Source organism: Rhamphochromis longiceps, linkage group LG17, assembly GCF_057381845.1.
Source record: "Rhamphochromis longiceps isolate RC_006_pf linkage group LG17, R_longiceps_female_GT1.1, whole genome shotgun sequence".
Taxonomy (NCBI): Eukaryota; Metazoa; Chordata; class Actinopteri; order Cichliformes; family Cichlidae; genus Rhamphochromis; species Rhamphochromis longiceps.
In genome coordinates, this window is record NC_140573.1 from 40,072,225 (window position 1) to 40,091,416 (window position 19,192).

Genomic DNA, 19,192 nt, shown 5'->3' on the forward strand with positions numbered 1-19,192 from the left:
CTAATACATTTGGTAATTTTAAACTATTAAGGATAGAAAAGGTCAAAATAAATCTTTGGGTTTTTTTTTTTTATCCATTTCCCTTTAATTCTGTTTACTCGTTTCTCTTTTTTAAATTGTACTTTAAAAAGATTTTGAATCTTTTTTCCCTTTGGAATTCTAAAATGTGTTTTTTATTGAGAGTTATTTTTTATGTTTTAGAAATTGATTTGAATATTTATTAATGTAATAATCATTTATTTTACAATATTGACGCACACTTTATTTATGTCTAAATAAATAAAAGAATTACAAAATTAATTTGACTGTTCTGGTCCCCCATATAACCCTCGCTGCAAGCCGCAAACAGCAGACAGCCTGCATTTAGAATTTAGCAGCTTAAAATCCAAATGTTCACCTCAAAGGTTTGATGGAAAGTCTGGCATAACATTTGTTTTTCAATAAATTCTAAATGTTTTTGTTGCGAATTTTCTGTATTATATAGATCCTGTATCTTCATGGCATGTTTCATTACTGGAAATGTTTCAGCTGTGAAGTAGAAGAAAGCCGAGGTGTGGGATGTATGGAGGTCATACAGCGCGGCGACGACTCAGAGTGGAAAACAGCAGCATTACAGCATCCGTCCAGGTTAAAGGTTGTTGAGTTTCGCTTTCCAGTCGTCAGAAATGAGGCTTTCGTCAGTTTAATGTCACAGGTGGAAGGAAACGCAGGCAGAGCTCGGACACGATGGAGACGGAAATACTGAGAATGATCTGCGCCGGCCAAGGAGCAGTCAACACGGAGGATTTAGTGTATAATCTGTTTTCCGGAGATCCCACGAAGTTGTCGGAGATCATTTCTAACCGAGAGAAATTTGTTTCGTGTTGTCCAAACGGACAGCCGAAGGTGGTGGCCAGGACCCGCCTGAGACTTTGCAGAGTGAAAGACTGTCTGGGGATATGCAGGGGTCTGCACCTGTGCAAAAACATCCTCTTCAGCGGATTCTGTCAGTTCACTCAGCTCAGGTAAATATACTGGACTTAAAAGTAAGTAACAGAGCTTATTTAGGGAGTGTTATTTATGTCATGTAGTTATATCACATATGGTTGTAAAATCAACAGGTTTAAAGTCCAGGACACTGATGGTGCCTTTAGGTATTGTTAGGAAAATCCGACAATTTACAGCAGTTTGACACATTTATTCAAAAAGCTAACCTAAACAAGTAACAAAATGTGGCTTTGAGGGCCAGTAGGAAAAGTTGCTCTCTGGTTGTCTTTTAGACTGAAGCTTAGCTTTGAAATGAGTAAAAAGAGTGACAGTGAAAAGAACATGGCTACGTTCATCCACAGAACAGAAAGATTTTCCAACATCAGCAAAGTTTACTATGAAAAATAAAAACTAAAGCGGCTGCTGCGTCTACCCAGCCACATAGAAAACAATCTAGTACTGGGCTAATCCTGTTTCCCAAGCATGTTTCCCTAAACTTCAAACTTAGTTTTCACATTGATGTCGTACTGTTTCTAAGAGTTATCAGGGTGGCTGTTTGTCCTGAACCTAACCGCTGACTTTGTACCATGCAGATAAGCCTTATTAATCATTACACAAAGACAGCTGTCTCATATGACGCTGTTTTTGGTTTTTTTTTATTCTTAACTGAGCAAATAAATGCTAGCACGCCCAGTCATGACTCAGCTGTGTGGATTCTGTTATAACAGGAGGGGCTGCAGCTTCTCCCATGAGCTGACCTCTGAGCATAACCAAAGACTTCTGAGGGAGCATGAGCTGGAGAGCCTGAGCCGAGAGGAGCTGTGCACCCTGCTGCTGCAGAGTGACCACACAGTTCTTCCTGATGTAAGTCTAACAACACACAGCATGAACCGGACAAGTTAGTTTGCATTAAAATGAACTGTCACCTTTTCTGATATTTGGCATCTTCCAGCTGATTTTACTCCCAGCTTTCAATTATTTAATTTTCTTTTTTTTTTTCTTGTTCTGTAACTGATTGTTACCTCACTAATTTAATTATTTAATCTGTATTGTCCTCCACTTTTCCTGACAAGTTTTTATACGCAAGCTTAAGTGTAACTTTATTAAATACTGGATCTGTTGATCAAGCAAGCCCTCCATCGACTTCACAAAACATTACTGCTTTGAACAACAACAATATAAAAAATGAGAGAAGACGTCCTGTTGTATAGAAGTTTATGTGAAAATGATCTCACACTGACCGCTGACCTCAGTAAACAGTTAACCTTGTAGTTCTTGGAACCATTTAGAGCAAAGTCTAAGGAGCCTGGAAAGAAAAGGCGTCTGGACTTCTTTAAGTTGCTTGAAGACATTTCACCTCTCATCCGAAAAGCTTCTTCAGTTCTAAGGTCAAATGTGGAGAGTCCCAGATTTAAGCCCTGTGGGAGTGTCCCCCCCAAAAGGGACAATGGACCCCCTAATAATCCTCTACCTAATCACACGAGCCAAAGTCTGAAAACGGGTGTAGGTCAAAATCATGTGTATCGTGTGATTTGGAAATCACACGATACACATGAAGAAATATCACTTCCTTCTCTCTCTTTAAGTCCTTAAGTCCTCTTTAAGTGATTGTAAACATGAGCACAGTTTCGAGATCAGCCTTTTATGTACTTTACCTTTATAGGTGTCGACAAACATGTCAATGAGGCCCGCCTCCTCAGAATCCTCCCTTGCAACTTTAATATTTTTATTAAAACGGTGTCTCAGTTGTAATTATCTGTAAAAGTCTGTTTTATTTAACCTGTAAGTTTCACTGAGTTGTAGGAAGCTGTCCATGTCTGTGTTGGTTGAGATTTTACAGTATGCTGTAAATTCTCTAAACACCCCATCCAAATGTGCTGGTGTGAAACCAGTATCATATCCTACCCAGTATTCACACTTCCGCGAAATTTCGACAGAAACCCTGGTAGTAGCCCACCATGCCGAGAAAATGGCGGAGCTCACGCCTAGTACAAGGGGCAGGGATTTTTGCCAAAGTAGGGTGCACTTGTCCTTGACCCACCTGTTTCCCTAGATACATCACAGTGGCTTTGCCAAAATCACACGTGGCGAGATTGAGGGCGAGGGATGCCCTTTCCAAGCGATGGAACACATCAGTGAACGTTTATGCTCTGACCAGGTGTCTGAATAGACGACAATATCATCTAAATACACTTCACAATGGAGAACGCTTCCCAGCACGATATTCATGAGCGTTGGAATGTGGCGTAACAGTAACAAACTTCGCAGAACCGACCATATTGACACAATCTTCCATTCTGGGAAGAGGATAGGAGTCAGGTTTGGTCACGCTGTTCACCTTCCGAAAACTCATACTAAACCGCGGGGTTTTATCTGCTTTAGGCACTAGGAGACACGGGGGGACTCCACGCACTAGAGCTAGGAACAGCAAGATGATTTTCCAACGGATGAGAAACTTCTGTCTGGAAAATGGCACGTTTAGTGGGATTCACCCGGTAGGCATGCTGTTTGATTGGAGGGTGGTCCCCCACATCGATATCATGCTCCAGCACAGTGGTACAGGAAGGAGTGTCAGAGAAAAGATTAGGATGATTCTCAATCAACCGACACACGTCACTTTGAACAGCATCCTTTAAATGTGTCCTTAGATCACTTAGGATTTCAGAGTTTCTAAGTCGTGCGCAGCCCTCAGCACAACCGAAAACCAAATCATCACTTACCAGGTCATACAGGTTTTGGAAACTGGCACCCCCACAGTCGCAACTGTTGATACACCACTAGCAAAGTAAGGCTTCATCATATTGATATGACACACACAACACTGTTTCCTTCGCTCAGTCCGCCTGCACTGTATACGGACCACTGAAGGAGTAGAAGTATTAAAACTTTGTCAGCAACCTCAAATTTCCTTTGCACAGCTTTCTTATCAAACTTCCTTTTCATCTTTCCCTGCGCTGCAACAAGAGCGTGCGATTGCGCATGCTTTATGCAAACACTTTCTAAAAGAACTCTCATAATCCAACACATTTTCCTTAGGAGCATCTATGTCAGACAGAAAATTCTCCTTGAGTAGTTGCATCATAGATTTCAATGTCTGGTGAAAACGCTCGAGTGCACCTTGCGACTCCGGATGATATGCACTAGACTTGTGATGTTTAATACCAAGTGATCGCAAAACTTGAGCAAAAATCCGAGACATGAAATTAGAGCCTTGGTCCGTTTGGACAGATTTCGGCAACCCAAAAGTAGAAAAGAAGTTCATCAGCGCCTTAACAATGGATTCAAAGTCAGAAGATACTGGTGTCCCGATTTTGTTTTAGGAAGTGGACCAACACAGTCAATGAGTATGTCCTCAAAAGGTTCCCCTAAAACTGGAATAGGGTGTAATTAGGGCTGCCACGATTAGTCGACTAGTCACGATTACGTCGACTATTAAATAAGTCGTCGACGATTTTGATAGTCGACGCGTCATTTGAAGCTTTGTAAGATCACAAAAGACGCAGGAATGAGTAGTAGGATTTAAGAGTGTAATAACGGACTGAAACAGAAGATGGCAGCACTGCATGTACAAGGATGCCAGCTGCCGTTAAACCCCGAAGAAGAAGAAGCTGTATCCCAGAATTCATAGTGCAGCCCAGCTCAGTTTATAACAATGGCGGCAGCTAGTTAGTTTTAATATTACTCTTATTATTCTTTCTGGGTCACAGAATAAACATTTAACATATTTTCAGGCGAGAATGTAGCTGTGTAAACCTCAAATATCTGCTCAGTTTATCAAGACACCACATATTTTCAAAAGCGCTCCGACGTTTTCGGAGACGTCTGTTACCCACTAGCTCGATAGCTAGCCAGGGGCAAGGCTCACTAGAGCCGTGAGAACACCGGACTCCCGGCAAATCGTTTTCATCTTTCGCTACTCAGGTTAAACATACATAAGTCACTTAGATAAGTTAAAAATGTTATTGTTTGGCTTTTTTTCAGTATTTTATTTGTTCCTGAGTAAATCGGTTTGGCTGAGATTAAAGTTATAGTTTTTACACAGCTGAATAAACATCAAGCAGACAGCTGATTATCAGAAGTGTGAGATGCTCGAGAATTTACTCCGGTGTCCTGTTATATTTTAGATAGCAAGGAGTTTATTAAACTTCACCGAAACAATCTGCAAATTTCATTAAAATTTAATAAACTATCATCTTGTCTTTATTTTTAGTTAGCACAGACCTTACACACTTAAAGCTGTAAGCTAATGATAGTTATATAAGAGCAGATGCTGCTGGTGCAATAAGCTGTACGTTTTACGTCCAATGGATGATGATCTGATTAGTCGACTATCAAAGTAATCGTTTGTGGCAGCCCTAGGTGTAATGGAGCGGGTGAAATGGTATGTAGATACTTGAAAGTGTGTGTGAGTATGTACATAGATGTAGGTGTATATATAAACGAGCAAGATACACTGTATATCTCCAAGTGGAAAAATTACATTTTAGTAACTTCACATTGCCTTGGGTGAATCCCCCCCCCCCCCCTTTCTATTTTTTAAAATTTTGTTGTTTGCTTTTCTTTTTTTCCTTTTTTCCCTTGTTGTGTCTGTGTAAATGTTAATGTTCCTGTTGGATAAAAATAAAGTTGGAAAAAATACAAATAAAGAAGTTGGACATCACGATGGCTATATTCATCTTTTATATACAGTATACTATTGTAACTCCCCTTTTTCCCCCTTTCTCCATCAGATATGCTACGACTACAACAATGGTGATGGAGAGTTCGGCCGGTGTCAGGATGGTGATGGTTGCAGGAGGCTCCACATCTGTGAGAACTACATCAGCCGTGAATGCAGCTGCTGGAAGAACCACGATTTTAATGCTCCACAGCCATTCAGAGCTTTGAAAGCTAGAGGCGTACCTGACACACTCTTTCAGTCCTTGAAGGCTGCTTATGCAAATAAACAGGCTTTGAAGCTGGCTGGAGTCAGTGACCATGGTCAACGAAGTCAGAGAGGCAGAGGGAGAGGTGGCCATCAGCTCAGCAGAGGCTTTAGAGGAAACAGAGGAAGCCACAGCAGCCGCCCAGATCTGCATCGAGCCCGTTCACTTAGTAACATTGCTGCAAACATTGATGGCTTTGACCTGTGGTCCAGCGATAGACTGAATGAAAGTGACGATGACAACTCTCCCACCAGTGACATCACTGTCGCCGCTACCAGGAACAGGGGCAACCATCAGCGTTTTCAAAATGCTCGTTCCTTAAGTGACATTAACGCTGCTGTCAATGATGAAGCTGCTAAAGGTGGAGAATGGCAGAATAATACACAGAGGCCTGTCAGAGGTAAACACCAGCTGAAAATACTTCTGTGGGGAGATGAACTAAAACTGCTGTCTGAATGAAGCCTGTGAAATATCTCCTGTTTCTTTCAGATAAAACAGGGATCTGCATGTACTTTATCAAAGGTCACTGCAAACATCAAGGTGAGAAAGTCATGGTTAGTAAGTGTTTTAGGTTTTAATGTAGTTCTTTCTTGACTTTGACCAGCTGTCTTTCTTCTTTCTTCTTAGATCGATGTTTTAAAGCTCATGACAAGATGCCGTACCGATGGCAGGTCCAAGAGGGACACCAGTGGACTGATTTGCCCGATAATGAGACAATTGAGAGAGACTACTGTGACCCCAGTAACTCATACAGGTACTTACATTTATTCTGCAACTCAGACATCTCAGGGTTTTTTAAGATCTAGTGGAACTATTAAGCATTTCCACTTTTTTTCAAATATGCGTTGATAAAATAACAGATGCTCCTTTTAAACTAAAATCAAGCTCAGTGTATGTGATAGTAATTTTTATGAGGGTAAAAAGTTTTGATGTTGGCTCTGTATGATGTCAGTGCAAGATAATGTTCTTAAAATTGTCATTTCAGGCACGCAGCGTTTGTTTCACGTACCACATTATTCACCAAAATTATTATAGTGAAATTTAGTTTAAATCACCACAAAATACTGAACAAAGAATCATAAAAATCATCAAAGTTTTTGCATAACTGACCATCTTCATGTTAATACTTTGATTGTTTTTTTGCAGTAGCACCAGCCCGGCCGTGCACTTTGACACGATGACCTGTGGATGGAACAAAGTGCGTCGACTCTCGACAGAAAACTCGGTGATTGAGCCGACCTTCATCCACACCACCGAGTGGCTTTGGTACTGGCAGGATGAGTTTGGGAGTTGGAACATGTTTGCATCCGCTGTGAGTAACTACAGAGTGTTTGCAGAAATTTTGGCAGATTGCTAAGACATTAAGGCACGACTTTAACAGTCCACTGTGTATCCACATTCAAAAAATGTAACTAATTGTGAGTCTGATTTAATAGTTTTATTGAAAAACACAAATAAACTATTTGTAATGTGAAAAATCCCTCATAGTTTGAGCCTGCAGTGCTTTGTTTCCCCTACAGGAGAACTCTACTGTGCATTTCAGTGCTTTTCAATTTGTGTTTCATGTTGTTGTTCTATCCTCCAACAATATCATCCTAATCTGGCATCAGCAGTAATTCCATTACACTCAGGGAGAAATTTTAAATGAAAAAAATATATGAAAAAACTTTTCCAGTCAGGAAACATATTTGGCTGCTAGATAGCAAAAGTTGCGGAGTAGCTTCCAAAAACTAGCTTGTAGTTCATGGATTGTCACTTCTCTGGTGTGGAAGGAGCCTGAGCTAGTACCTAGGTTTCAATGTTATTTCAATGTGCAAAAAAAAAACATACCAAAACCCATTTTTGTACCAGCCCGTAAGCGTATTCAGTTCTGCTGTAAATTTGGGTCAGCTTTTTAAGGCTGTTTTTTGGTACTTAAGTGCTTGATGCAGTCAGGTCTCCTTAAAGACAAAGTGTCTCTAAAAGAATTATAATGATGCTGATTTACGATTAGCTCAGGTATTATAATCAACTGTTCTTTATTAATATCCCAGTGCAGGTTTGAGGTCAAAAACTCGCTCAGTTTTCTTGCTTTGCAGACTAGTGGACATAAAACAGCAGACATCAACAGCACAAAGCTGGAGGAGAAGTTCCTGGCCAATGATAAAGACGTGTTGGAGTTCACTGCTGGTTCACACTCATATTCACTCAGTTTCCAGGGTAAACAAAGAATATGGAAACTGTCTCTGTTTGCTGACTTCAGAAATGCTAATATGTACAGCTGGCTTTATAATTATTATGTAAGTTTAAACTTTTTTACCCGTCAGACATGATGCAGACAAACAAGCATTATGGCACCAAAAGGCTTGTGTGCAGACGACCACGGTTTGTCTCTGCTGCAGATGTCCTAACAAAGAGAGTCAGGTACGTCATCCCAAAAACAGCCCCGCAAGAAAGTTTTCAAACCCCTTTACCTTTTTTTTTCTCAATCATGAGATCTTTGAATGCTGCTGCAGCTTCATTCTGACAGATACTCCACTCGAATTCCAGTTGGAGACGGGATTTGATTTAGAGATATTGGCTTAAACCTAACACATTTCTGTTCAGTACTGATGGGTAACCATGCCAACATTCGGGTTTTCTCTTGGTCATAGAAGTCTAAAAGAAACAAATCTTAAATAAATAAATAAATAAATAAATAAATAAATATATATATATATATATATATATATATATATATATATATATATATATATATATCGAAGAATCCATAGGTCCCTCAGCCTATTCATGTAGCCCCTTCTGCCAGGGTTACTTGCGTAGTAGCATTCCAACAATGCCCTGTTTTCGTCTCTTGCCCACCGATGCCTTCTTGTTCCAGTAGCCCACTTTTCGTCAGGGTGCCCTGGTTCCTCAACACCTGACGCGGACCTTGTTGATCCGGGCGACGTCCGAGCCGGCATGCCTTCATATTTATCTGTCTCGCTCATGTCTGCGGTAGGCTTGCTTAGCATAGGGGGTCTAGCCTTAGGACCCTTACTGGATACAGACGCCCCAGGCAGGAATCGAACTTGCGATCCTCTGTTCCAAAGGCGTGTAGTCTAACCACTACGCTATCCATCAAGTGCGGGATCTACCAAGGAGATGCTCTGTCCCCACTGCTGTTCTGCATAGGCCTGAACCCCCTCAGTGAGATCATTAACAAGACTGGCTACGGATACCGACTACGGAACGGAGCAGTTGTCAGCCACCTCCTGTACATGGATGACATCAAGCTGTATGCCAAGAGTGAACGAGACATCGATTCACTGATCCACACTACCAGGCTATACAGCAATGACATTGGAATGTCGTTCGGACTGGAGAAGTGTAGTCGGATGGTAACAAAGAGAGGGAAGGTAGTCAGAACTGAGGGGATTGAACTACCAGAAGGCAACATTGCAGACATAGAGGACAGTTACAAGTACCTGGGGATCCCGCAGGCGAATGGGAACCATGAAGAGGCCGCTAGAAAAGCTGCAACCACCAAGTACCTGCAGAGGGTCAGGCAAGTCCTGAGGAGTCAGCTGAATGGTAAGAACAAGATCCGGGCCATCAACACCTATGCCCTGCCCGTGATCAGGTACCCTGCTGGGGTAATAGGCTGGCCAAAGGAGGAGATAGAAGCCACTGACATAAAGACAAGAAAGCTCCTTACCATGCATGGAGGGTTTCACCCCCAAGTCCAGCACCCTGAGGCTGTACGCTAAGCGGAAGGAAGGGGGCCGGGGACTGGTGAGTGTCAGCACCACAGTCCAGGATGAGACAATGAACATTCAAGAATACATTGGGAAGATGGCCCCAACTGACCGAGTGCTCAGTGAATACCTCAGGCAGCAGAAACCCAAGAAAGAGGAGGGAGACGAGGAACCATCATGGAAGGACAGGCCCCTGCACGGTATGTACCACCGGCAGATAGAGGGGGTGGCTGATATCCAGAAATCCTACCAGTGGCTGGACAAAGCTGGACTGAAAGACAGCACAGAGGCACTAATCATGGCAGCACAAGAACAAGCTCTGAGCACAAGATCCATAGAGGCTGGGGTCTATCACACCAGGCAAGACCCCAGGTGCAGGCTGTGTAAAGATGCCCCAGAGACAATCCAGCACATAACAGCAGGGTGCAAGATGCTAGCAGGCAAGGCATACATGGAACGCCATAACCAAGTGGCCGGCATAGTGTACAGGAACATCTGTGCCGAGTATAACCTGGAAGTCCCGAGGTCAAAATGGGAGATGCCCCCAAGGGTGGTGGAGAATGACCGAGCTAAGATCCTGTGGGACTTCCAGATACAGACGGACAAAATGGTGGTGGCTAACCAACCGGACATAGTGGTGGTAGATAAACAGAAGAAGACGGCCGTAGTGATCGATGTAGCGGTTCCGAATGACAGCAATATCAGGAAGAAGGAACACGAGAAGCTGGAGAAATACCAAGGGCTCAGAGAAGAGCTCGAGAGGATGTGGAGGGTGAAGGTAACGGTGGTCCCCGTGGTAATCGGAGCACTAGGTGCAGTGACTCCCAAGCTAGGCGAGTGGCTCCAGCAGATCCCGGGAATAACATCGGAGATCTCTGTCCAGAAGAGCGCAGTCCTGGGAACAGCTAAGATACTGCGCAGGACCCTCAAGCTCCCAGGCCTCTGGTAGAGGACCCGAGCTTGAAGGATAAACCGCCCGCAGGGGCGTGCTGGGTGTTTTTTATATATATATATATATATATATATATATATATTTATTTGTGATGTAGAGTACAGCTACATAAAACTTGACAACAGCTGATGACACAAAATGTTTGTCCCTATGAAACATTTCCCTGATTCAAATTTCTGAATTCAGGAAGTTCTGCATGTAATTTTAAATGAAAATAAAATTGGCTTCATCTTTGTGTTTATAGAAATATTGGCAAAATTTGTTGAAAAACTCAAAAACTGGTGTTGATACATTTTAGAAGCTCCTTTTTCAGCAGCACAGCCTTGAGTCTGACCACATCTCTACAGGCTCCACACTCGTGAATTTGGTTTTTTCCTGGTCTTGCTGGCAGATCCTATGAAGCTTTGTCAAATTGCATGGAAGACAACTGTCATTTTCACGGCACCCCGTAGTCGTGGGTGATAAAATTTGCTATAGAGACAAAAACCATTATTTTGTACCAGGCTGTAAACATTATCCACAAAAGTGGGTCAACTTTTTAAGCTAACTTCAAGTGGCCATTTAAGGAATTGCAGTTGTTTTGGGGGGTTTCAATGCTGATTTAATTTTTGACACAGCCAAATATCTCTTTCAAGAAGACGAAACGTGACTATTTACTCATGGAGATGTAAATAAGTAGCTAGCCATATCAGTAACTGGTCATATTAGCTTTTTAGTCAACAAAGATTTCACAAAACATGATGTCTACAGGTTTCTTAGAGACACTGTTGAGCTACTTAGTAACTTAACTTAATAAGACTCAAAGACTGTAGGAACAACCCTGATTGTTCTTAAATTCTTCTGTTTCACTTATTAGCTGTGTTCATTTGGCTCGCTTGTATGGGATCAAATCCTTATTTCACTCAATGACATGCAGATCAAAGAACTCGGTAATGGGGGGTTTTGTTTCTGAATTTTTGGTTGATCTCTCCATTAAAATGAAACGACCATCAAAATGAGAGACTTTATATTTTAATTTCTTTGTAAAGTGAGCAAACCTACAAATTCAGCAGGGTATCAAACAGTTATTTCCCCGTCTGTGTGGAGCCTCAGCATGAGTCACAATTCTTTAGTTTGGGGTTGTTGTTTTTTTCTTTCGTTGGTTTGTTTTTCAAGGAATTTGCAAGAAATTAAAAATATGATGTTTTTCATTGTCGCTTATAACGGAAAAATATTTTATTCATTTAAAATTAAAACTTAAAAAAGTTTGAATAAAGAAAAGAAGTCTGCTTACCGCAGTGATCATTAATTACATTTATCTGATGTGTGTTTTCAACCTTTAAAAACAATAATTAAAGTCATTCTAACCCTTTCTCTCTGCAGAAGGCCTTTGGTTCAAACTTCCACTCCAATACCAGAAACCTGGGACAAGACACAGATCCCTCAAACAGGATACTCGGTATTGTAAAAAAAACCAAAAAAAAAACCCATTTTTATTTATTTATATATATATATATATATATATATATATATATATATATATATATATATATATCTGAAAATAAATTCAGATATTTCACACTATCTGCTGAAAAAACCTGCTTTACAGGTTTTCATATCAGATTTTGTGTGTTAGCGTTGTGATTATGTTATTTGTCTCCACTCCATTCTACTTTTCCTTTATAATTGTGACTGAAAATGTTTAATGTTCCTGTTTTTTCTTATAGCGAATCTCACTCCAGCCCAGCTCGGAAGAATTTAGAGAAGTTGTAGCTCTTTTCTCTGAAACCATGAAAAGCTGTGATATCATCAACATTGAGAGGATTCAGAACAAAGCTCTTTGGGAAGCCTTTCAGCTGTACGTATTTCATTTAATGTAGTAATGAAATATGTTTGGCTTGTGTTGTAAAAATGCTTCTTGGAATAAATCTCAATCTGGGAAGCCTGTTCATTTTCCCTTAATTGGTGGAAAATGCAGCTGCAGGTTGAGCAGCAGAGTTGAGTATGTGGGCTGACATCATATCCTTCAACCAGCATTTGTCGCATGTCCCTTCTGTTCTGTCCTCTCCACTCCCAAATTCTGGAAGTAGTCTGTGGGGGTGAGCGTTGACATCTTGGAGGATAGAGCGGAGCTCCACACCATCACACTGCCAAACACAAACGTTAATCTTCCCTGTTTGATAAGAATTTTTTTTTTAACTTTTAGGGTCGTGTTGCTTAAGTTCATCGAGTTTGGTGGACATTTGTTTATGCACAGCTCTCTTAAGGTCCCACTACAACATTTCATTCATGAATGAGTCTGGGCCATTCATTGGGCATCATATTGATTTGTTTCTTTTTCAGCCATTCTGTTGTGTATTTGCGGTTGTGCTTGGGATCATTGTCCTGATGCATGACCAAAGGCTTTGCTGTCAGACAGATGGCGTCCCATGAACAAATTGTAGTTCATGGTTGACTTCATGAGTGCAAGGTAGATTTTCAGAACCAGAAGCTTGATCTAAGATCAACATGTATATTATCTGACTTTTTTCTGCTTTGTCCAGTGTAAGTAGCATTTTAGTATACCGCCCCAAAAAGTTAAATGGACTGATTCTTATATATCGCTTTTCTACTCTCCCGGAGTATTCAAAGCACTGTATACAACATGCCTAATTCACACATTTATACATGCACTTCTAAACTCAAGTACAAACTAACAACATTCACACACCGATGTAAAACCAGATTCTGTTCATCTGGACGTTTTCAGTGGGAGAAACGTTTCGTCACTCATCCAAGTGACATCTTCAGTCTCAGCTGTCCGCAGGCTTCCAACCTTATAAATAGTACATTTACACAGTGACTGAAACCAGCACCAATGAATGAGCAATGGGCTGTGAGGTCAGCTCCTTGATCATTAATATGCAAAGTAGGGCTGGGCGATATATCGAGTTTTTTAAAAATATCGATATATTTTCATACGAGATATAAGATGTGGCAATATCGTTTATATCGATATAGTCTATGTTACGTTATAATTATACTTGTGGAGCCGCAGGTTTGCCTCTCTTTCGTCCACTTTTGTCTCTACGCAACGTTACTCGGCCTCGCCTCCCCCATAGCTTCACCTGCAGGCAATGACAAGATGAAAGCGGAAAATCTCCGTTAGCGAGTTACCGCGGATGGCCCCGTGCGTGGGGCTGGACGGCGTCAACGTGTTAGCGAGCTAACCGCGCTAACGACATGCAGCCCGGAGGGGCTGCACGGCCTAAAATCCTTTCATTTTCTCAAAACTCGACAGTGCGCCTTATGTATGAATTCTGGTTGTGCTTACTGACCGCGAACCGATTTTATGTGGTACACAGCGCTCAGCAATCTGTCAAAAAATGTTTTAATATGACTTTGCTAAGCTACGGAGCTGCACGGCTTGATGTCGGAGGATTACGGCTACCGGGGAGGAGCTTCGCGGAGTGATACGTACTGTGTGTGTATAAGGACCACAAATGGCACCTGTTTAGAGACGTGGTGCAGCTGTGAAATCTGTCTCTTTGTTATTACGCTCAGCGTCTATTAGTTTACATTTTGACTGCACCAGGGCTCTAGACTAACTTTTTGACATGGGCGCACCGGTACGCCTAACTTTAAAAATTTAGGCGTACCGGCACAAAAGTTAGGCGCACTCAAATTTTTCAACCGCATCGCTTAACACCGCAGTTTTACATGTGCACTTTCTTTGGGGGGGGAAGTCCATACAGACAATATTAATTTCTAAATTATTGACAAACAAACTTGTGCTTAAAGTGCTTTGTCAATATTGTAGAAAATGTTAAAAACTTAATCATCATCTTGGCCTCCTCTGACGACCTGTTTGCTGCTGTCTGCTGCTGAAAGGCCGTGGGGAGAGGGGACACTTGGGCAGTGCATTTATCGCAGCATATAATGTGTTTCCTGGATACACTGTGCTTTTTCAGCATTCAAATATTGATGGCACCGTGTCAGAGCACTGGCTATGAATTTCAGACAGATCAGGCCTTAACTTAACAAAAAAGTTATCAATAGTTCTTTTCATCTTTTCTTATTACCCACAGCTACAGTACATCCACTTCTCTCAGGCCTAGGCTGCTCACTAGGGCTGAGTATCATCACTGATTTCTATAATCCATTCAATTCCGGTTCTCAAAGTCCTGATTTGATTCAATTTAGCCTCAGACAGTCAGAAATATTATAATTCTGATCATTTATCAGTACTGATACACATGAGACTTCATCAGAATTGTGAAAATCACAGCAGATGCCTTTGTGTGAAAGTAACTGAGAATAAAACACAGGAAAACATGAAGGAGATTTTCCTGGTCTGGCTTTTTATAGCAGATAACCTTAAAAATATTCTGCAATTTTGCATAATTTTAAGAAATTTAAATTTCTTCAGTATTGAACAGCAGAAATTAGGCTTTCTTGTCCGAGGTCATTTAAGTGAAAAAAGAAAAAGCGCTGTAAACAACGCTAGACTGGTGGGTAATAAGCGAATGAATAATGCAGAAAACAGATTTGAGACGGGAAACTGTTCCTCAAGTACAGAGAGAGAGAGAGCTGTGCAGGAAGTGTGATTTTTATCGTGGTGGAAGCAAAACAGCAAAAGTCAGAGGGAATTCATGACGACATTGATCAAATGTGAAGCGCAGTTTGCTGCTTCTTTTGCTGCAGGCTCGGTGAATTTTGGTTGGAGAGAGGCAAAACCTGCAGCTCAGAATCAGCGCAAAAAGACGTAAACACAGCGCGGACCCGAAGAATCGCTAAGCTCCGACAGCGTGTCCGTGTTCAGGCCGTCGGGTGAGAAAGCCGAGAAAGACGAAGCTGATTCTGATGTGTTGGGTCCGCTCCGTGTTTAGGTCTTTGTGTGGAATCCGTTAATGAATTGATATCGCTTTATTCAAGCTACTCACCTCTCTCTTCCACCTGCACTTTCAACTGGACCACGGCCAATCAGAGAGGTCCCGCCCCTGACTATCTCTGATTGGTTTAGTCCACGATAGGTGCATAATGTGTGTCTGTTGTTGACCACACGGAGAGTTAGAGATTTTTTTTTTGTTACCGGAACAGTTGGTCGCACCTGTGCGACCAAATATTTATTTTTAGTCGCACCACTGAAAAATTTGGTCGCATTTGCGACCAAATTGGTCGCACTCTAGAGCCCTGTGCACAATTGTGAGCTTTTTGTTATGCACAAAAACAACATTGTTTTCTTTTATTTATGGACCATGATTATTTAATAAATGCTGATAATTTATTTTTGAGTAATTTCTTCATGTACATCTACGCTGTATGTAAATAAAAGTGCCCGTGTGACATCTGGGACACAGTGTGACTAAGAACTCTCTTTTTGTTCTTAACTTATGGCTTAAAAAAAAAAATCGAGATATATATCTTATATCGCCATCCAGCTAAAAAATATCGAGATATGAATTTTGGGTCATATCGCCCAGCCCTAATGCAAAGTGTCATGATCATTGCTTTCATGCTCTGGGGGACCTGTAGATGCCTGGGGCCTGGATCTCCTCCATGCCTGCTTCATGTCCTGGGGGGCAGGGCTATGGCTCCCCAAACCTATTATTGGACACTTACATGAACAAACCTTATGCGTGTACACACAAGTGTTCACACAGGTGTACAAGCAGGTACTCACAGACACACACTATCTTGGTTGGCTGCTGCCTGTAAACATATCGTGCATTACTAGTCGTGTATGCTGCTCAGTAACATTCTATATGTATTATTTACTGTTACTTATGCTTATGTTGGTTGTTACCGTGGTTTCCTACTGTTTTCTTTGGGGTTTTTTTTTCCTACATCAGGTCATTATGCAGATTTTCAGTATCCCTCTGTTGCCAACTTCTCTTTTCTTCTTTCTCTTTCTTTCTTGTCCCCCGGGTTCTGGTTGCCTCACATCTACATAGATTGAGTGACTTTACATTCACACACTTACTGTACATGTACCCCTTTGAGTTCATTTTTTCTGTCTCCTACTTGAAGGCAGAAGAATCAGATGAAGACCAAAAACAAAGGAGGAAATGTGAGGGAAGAAAAGCTTTTTCATGGCACTGACTCCAAATTTGCAGACACCATCTGTCACCACAACTTTGACTGGAGAATCTGCGGAACTCACGGAACGTCTTATGGCAAAGGTGATTGGAAGAAATGTTGAATAGCATCCATTTAAAACATTTTCATTTCAGTCTTGCAGATGATTTTGTGACACTAGGGTTCCTGCTGTCTTTCCCCACAAATGCATTTTTTTCACAGTCGTCTTTTTTGGTGTCTAAACACAGGTAGTTACTTTGCCCGTGATGCCAGATACTCCCACAACTACACCGGTGACACTGATGTGAGAGCCATGTTCATCTCACGGGTGCTGGTGGGAGACTTCACCAAAGGGTCCTCTGATTATCGCCGACCTCCCTCCAAGGATGGAGGGGGCATAAACTTCTATGACAGCTGTGTGAATGATGTAATGAACCCCTCCATATATGTGGTGTTTGAGAAGCAGCAGATTTACCCCGAGTACCTGATCCAGTACAAGACCACAAACATGTTTATTGATGGCACAGTACCAAAGCGAGTATCAGGGTCGAGACTAGCACAGCAATCTGTGGTGGTACCAAGACACGTGGCAGTAGGGAAACCACTGGTATTACCCACCGCAGCAGTAGTACAGACACCATCGGTAGTACACAAACTAAATACCATCTTAAGTCAAACCACTGCACGGCACCTTCCCAGCACAGCTTCTTCCATGGACTCAACCAGTGGAACAGTCAACAAACCCACACCATCAACTCCATTTCCCACACTATCTCCAAGGGAATTGTTAGACTTTTCTGAAAATGTAGCTGAGTTAGTAAAAAGATTTTCCAGAAGTGGTACCTGAAAATGTGAGTTATGATTTGTGAACTGTGCTCCAGAAATAGAGTTGGTAGCACCAGCTTCCCAGTTAGATTCTATTAAAGTATTTTAGGTTTAATATGAATGATGAAGAAACTTTGACAGACATGCTGAACATGTAGATTAGAGGTGATGCAGGTTTCTAAAGAAAGCTTCAGAAATGTTAAATGTTTCATACTTTCTCTTTCCATTTTCAAATTTCTCGTTTGTTTTTTCTCTTTGTTGTTTTGATGCTCAAACCTTTCCACCTAAATCACATGTACTGTAAAATTATTTAAGGTGAATTTCTAAAACTTGACAGCTTTTCCACTCATTATGTTTAAATTAAACTTTGAAATAACTTTTATACAGAATAACTCAGAAATAGCAGCACAACGCTAATATCACATAAGCACGCTGAGCTAGAAGAAACACCTGATTGCTTTTCACGTAATTATCTCAGGTAGTTAGTGGTTGTCATATTAGCGCGTCCTACTGTATTAAGACACTGTCAGATTGGCTGAGACACATGACGGCCTGTGTGTTGATAACTTTGCTGTTTAGACAACCTTTGTGATGTCAACAGGAAGCTGGGACCAACTTCTTGGAGCACAGATAGAAACAAAGGGCTGCGATGTGTGTGACACTCACTTCTCTGTGTTTGGAAAAACATGTATAAAAAAAAAAGAGAAAGAAAGAAAACAATAAACGCTGAGCACAAAGACGATACTGTGGTAGTTGTTCATCTTTCACACTTCGCCCTGTTGTGCACTGATGAGCGCACGCTGCTGCTGTTGGAGTCAAACACATGGAAGTTTCCTTAAAACTCGATATGAGGGCAAAATATTAGCCTGTCAGTTTGTTAGAAGCTATAATAATAACCTACAGGTGACCAGGGATGAGCAGTAACGCGTTGCAAGTAACTACTGTAATCTGATTACTTTTTTCCAATTTTTAAGTGAAGTACAATATTACTATTGCAAAAGAGAAATTAGATTACTGCTACTTTCCTGTAAGCGCTACTGCGTTACTGAACCGTGATTTTATTTGTGAGAGTGACATACGAGCGCGCGACGTCTGTGGCAGCAGCAGACGTGTGTAGATCAACGGATACTATGGAGCTCGGGAGAGAGTGCGACCATGCAGCGTTGGAAGTACTCACATTACTTTGATTCTGTAAAAACATTGTCATCCGCTGTACACTCTGCATGATTAAAACTAATACTAAGTTTTAAAAGATACTTTTTCATTTGATTCAATTTTATGTGATGGATTATGCAGAAAAAATAGACTTTGGCTGATACCTGAATACGTTATAAAGCAATAGTACTTTATAATGTATTCAGGTTGCATATGTTTTTTAAAAGTAACTAAGTAATAAAGTAACTAATTACTTTTGAAAATTAGTAATCAGTAAAGTAAAGTGATTTCTTTTTTTGGAGAAGTAATTAGTAACTTAATTAATTAAGTAATTAATTAAAAATACAGTTAATCCAGTTCCTTCGCAATGGCCCATCCATACGAGCTGTCATAAGAGTTTGCTCTATAGCCCAGCACAGTCTGTGCAGTAGTATACAGGAGATGGGCTGTTGCGCAACGACACATCCACAGAGCCATAGACGCATTGTGACGCCATGTGTTTTCATTACTGGACATGTTTCAGCTGTGAAGCAAAAGTAAGCCCTTCTTTTCATTTTCAGTCGAGGTCTATGGAGGTCATACAGCGCGGTGACGCCCCCAAGTGGAAATCAGCAGCA

General features: G+C 41.2%; 1 protein-coding gene across 2 annotated transcripts; it reads left to right on the plus strand.

The window, feature by feature from the left end:
• The first annotated feature begins 347 nt into the window (after positions 1-347).
• LOC146650206 (protein mono-ADP-ribosyltransferase PARP12-like) lies at positions 348-18,653 on the plus strand. 2 transcript variants are annotated; one of them, XM_085386699.1, is made up of 12 exons: positions 348-1,004; positions 1,695-1,830; positions 5,697-6,291; positions 6,381-6,431; positions 6,519-6,645; positions 7,041-7,203; positions 7,970-8,090; positions 8,198-8,294; positions 11,922-11,997; positions 12,266-12,396; positions 16,548-16,699; positions 16,844-18,653. In XM_085386699.1, exons 1-12 carry the CDS (start codon positions 727-729, stop codon positions 17,440-17,442), a joined length of 2,526 nt encoding a protein of 841 aa, XP_085242825.1. In that variant the 5' UTR covers positions 348-726; the 3' UTR covers positions 17,443-18,653. The 2 variants fall into 2 exon arrangements, with proteins under 2 accessions (XP_085242825.1, XP_085242824.1); XM_085386698.1 differs by having other exon boundaries at positions 350-1,004; positions 7,038-7,203; positions 16,844-18,649.
• Positions 18,654-19,192: the final 539 nt, after the last annotated feature.